The sequence below is a fragment of the Chiloscyllium plagiosum genome, chromosome 17 (genome assembly GCF_004010195.1).
Source record: "Chiloscyllium plagiosum isolate BGI_BamShark_2017 chromosome 17, ASM401019v2, whole genome shotgun sequence".
In the NCBI taxonomy this organism is placed as follows: domain Eukaryota; kingdom Metazoa; phylum Chordata; class Chondrichthyes; order Orectolobiformes; family Hemiscylliidae; genus Chiloscyllium; species Chiloscyllium plagiosum.
In genome coordinates this window covers 22,140,375-22,144,283 of record NC_057726.1, presented here as the reverse complement: position 1 = coordinate 22,144,283, position 3,909 = coordinate 22,140,375, and the positions used below count along the sequence as shown (strand labels likewise).

At 46.8% G+C, this 3,909-nt stretch overlaps 1 protein-coding gene across 1 annotated transcript in view; it reads right to left on the bottom strand.

The window, feature by feature from the left end:
- Window positions 1–2,495, bottom strand: part of mphosph6 (M-phase phosphoprotein 6) — a 50,407-nt gene extending 47,912 nt beyond the window's left edge. The window contains exon 1 of the mRNA XM_043706655.1: window positions 2,292–2,495. Coding sequence (XP_043562590.1) covers window positions 2,292–2,342 — 51 coding nt within the window. The 5' untranslated portion in view covers window positions 2,343–2,495. The remainder of the gene's footprint in view (window positions 1–2,291) is intronic.
- Window positions 2,496–3,909: the final 1,414 nt, after the last annotated feature.

The window sequence follows — 3,909 nt, the reverse complement described above, 5'->3', positions numbered from 1 at the left end:
TCCACATATCATTTATACTCTTGCCTTGGAGTCTACTTTTCCAAGCCACACATCCTAAGTCATGCCTCACCGCATCATAATTTCTCTGACCCCAGCTATAACTCTTGCCCTGTAGTACACACTTTTCCCTCTCCATCACGAGTGTAAAAATCACCGAATTATGGTCACTATCCCCAAAGTGCTCACCTACCTTTAATTCTAACACCTGGCCTGGTTCGTTACCCAGAACCAAATCCAGTATGGCCTCACCTCTTGTTGGCCTGTCTACATATTGTGTCAGGAAACTCTCCTGCACACATTGAACAAACACTGTCCCATCTAACGAACTTGAGCTATAGCTTTCCCAATCAATATCAGGAAAGTTAAAGTCCCCCATAACAACCACCCTATTACTGTCACTCATCTCCTGGATCACCTTCCCTATCCTTTCTTCAATGATTCTAGGACTATTTGGAGGCCTGTAAAAGACTCCTAACAGGGTGAGCTCACCTTTCCTATTCCTAACCTCAGCCCAAACTACCTCAGATGGCAAGTCCTCATCCATCGTCCTTTCCACCACTGTAATATTATCTTTGACAAGCAATGCCACACCTCCCCCTCTTTTACCCCCCCCTCTGCCCCTACTCAAACATTTAAATCCTGGAACCTGCACCAGCCAATCCTGTCCCTGTTCTAGCCATGTCTCCGTAATAGCCACAACATCGAAGTCCCAGGTACCAACCCACGCTGCAAGTTCTCCTACCTTATTTCGTATACTTCTTGCATTGAAGTATACACACTTCAAGCCACTTTCCTGTTTACAGACACCCTCCTTGTGAATTGATGCCATGTTCCTAACCTCCCGACTTTCCAGGTCCTGCACCCTAAAGCTACAATCTGGGTTCCCATGCCCCTGCAGAGTTAGTTTAAACCCCAAGAGCACTAGCAAACCTCCCCCCAAGGATACTGGTGCCCCTCAGGTTCAGGTGTAGACCATCCTGTTTATAGAGGTCCCACCGTCCCCAGAAAGAACCCCAGTTATCCAAAAACCGGAATCCCTCCCTCCTGCACCATCCCTGTAGCCACGCATTTAAGTGTTCTCTTTCCCTATTCCTCGAATCTCTATCACGTGGCACGGGTAACAAACCAGAGACAACAACTCTGTTCGTTCTAACTCTGAGCTTCCAACCTAGCTCCCTGAAAGCCTGTCTAACATCCTCGGCACTCCTCCTACCTATGTCGTTGGTGCCAACATGGACCATGACTTCGGGCTGCTCCCCCTCCCCCTCCAGGACCCGGAAAACACGATCAGAGACATCACATACCCTTCCACCTGGGAGGCAACATACCAAACGTGAGTCTCTCTCGTTCCCACAAAACCGCCTATCTGTGCCCCGAACTATCGAGTCCCCAATTACTACTGCTCTGCTCTTCTTCACCCTTCCCTTCTGAGTAACGGGGACAGGCTCTGTGCCAGAGACCTGAGCCCCGTTACTTACCCCTGGTAAGTCATCCCCCCCACAAGTATCCAAAACGGTATACTTGTTCTTGAGGGGAACGGCCGCAGGGGGTCCCTGCACTGGCTGCTTCCTCCCAGTCCCCCTCACTGTCACCCATCTATCTGCCATCTTTGGAGTTACTACTTCCCAATAACTCTGATCTATGACCCCCTCTGCCTCCCGAATGATCCGAAGTTCATCCAACTCGGTGGGGATTCTATGATATCCTGAAATGATGTGGAGGAGCTAATGTTGGACTGGGGTGTACAACGTTAAAAATCACACAACAAGTGCACACCCACCCTCCGAAGAGAAACCCACCCCTCTATAGTTACCCCTGACTAATCCACCTAACACTCTGGGCTATTTAGCACAGCCAATTCACCTAACCTGCACATCTTTGACTGAGGCTGGATTCGAACCTGGTGCTGTGAGGCAGCAGTGCTCACCACTGAGCCACCGTGCCTCTCCACAACCCCCTGATGAAGGAGCGGCGCTCCGAAAGCTAGTGCTTCCACATAAACCTGTTGGACTATAACCTGGTGTTGTGTGATTTTTTTTTAAAAAAAAACATATGTTTATTCGGAAACGATAGGAGGGCATCGAGCAAGAAGTGCAGCGTGAGAGAAAAATACAATTTACTTTTTGAGAAAGTGACCTTTTCGGTCAAGCAGTTGCCGATGGCGAACCTTCCTGCCATGTGTGAGAATGTAGAGGATGAGGACATTAATCTACTTCCACTCCTCCCGGGGCCTACAGTCTAACACCAAGTCGAGGAACCTACGCGAGTAGGCCTCGGCAGTTCAAACTTACCTTCATTTTCAGCAGGTTTTTCGATAATTTCATTGCGTTTTCTCTCGCCATTTTTTTTGTTGCCGTTTATCGTTCTTGTGATTGTTTGGGGGTGGGGGGAATCACACGCACAAAGTTTATGACACACTCCCGACTCGCCAGTGCTTCCTCCGGCCCCCGGCAACACGTTGGCAACGGACGCGACCAATCGATCGGACGAGCCATCCGCCGCAGGCTGGCGAATCAACCGCCGCAAACATGATACGGAGCTGTCCAACTGCTGCAATACTCTGCTCAGGGTGGGCTCACCATCCAGCTCAGGGAGAGAGAGAGGAGAGCACAGTGCAAAATAAACCATCCTGACTATTTGTCAGCTTTTCCTTATTCACAAACACAAGGCATGCCCCTTAGAATCTGAAATAAAATAAAGAACTGCGGGTGTTGGAAATATGAAACAAGGGCAGAAATTGCTGAAGGGTCACTGGACTGGGAACATTCATTCTGTTTCTCTGCCATACGTGCTGCCACACCTGCTGAGTTTCTCCAATAATTTCTGTTTTTATCCCTTAGAGCAATTTCTGTTTTTACCCCTTTGTACCTAGTGCAAATTGGACACCTTTTAAATGTGTCCAATTAAATATCTGTTCACCTCCACCACCCTCCCAGGCAGCAGATTTGATATATCTATCCCCCACAGTGTGAAAAATATTCCTCAGATCTCCTCTAACCACCTGTTCCTCAGCTTAAACTGATGCCCTCTGGTCTTAGACATGTCTACATGGGCAAGAGATTCTCAGAATCTACTCTGTCTATGCCCCTCAGAATTTTGTATCCCTCAATCAGATCCTTCCTCAGTCTTCTCCACTCCAAGGAAAACAAACCCAGCCTATTCAGTCTCTTCACATAACTGAGACTTTTCATACCAGTCGACATCCTGCTGAATTTCCTCTGCACCCTGCCCAGTACAATCACATCCTTCCAATATAGTGACTAGAACAGCACATAGTATTCCATCTATGGCCTAACCAATGTTTTATAAAGTTGTAACAAGACTTCCTTGCTCATACTTTTATGACCCAACAAATGAGGGCAAGCATTCAGTATAACTTTTTCAGCATCCTGTCTGCCCATGCTCACATCTTCATGGATCTATGAACTTATACACCAAGGTCCCTTTGTTTCTCAGTATGCTGAAGGGACTTGCCATTCATTGTGTATATTCTTCCATTATTTGACCTCCCAAAATGCATCAACTTGCACTTATTGATAATAAATTCCATTTTTCCAGTGTCCCACCCAATTTGTCAGCTGATCAATATCAGACGAAAGCACAAGACCATCCTCCTCACTATCAACAACATCATCAAATTTTATGTCAACTGCAAACTCACTAATTATACCTACTATATTTGCATCCAAGTTAAGGTACATAACAAACAGCACCGATTCTTGTGGTATACTGCTGATCACAGGTTTCCAATTACAAAATAGCCTCCACAATCAGCCTTTGCCTTCTATTTGTCAGCCAGTTTGCCAACTTGCCTTGGATCCCATGAACTCTTAAATTTTAGACCACCCTCCTTGTGGGACCTTGTCAAAACCCTTACTGAAGTCCAGGGAAATCATGTCAATTGCACTA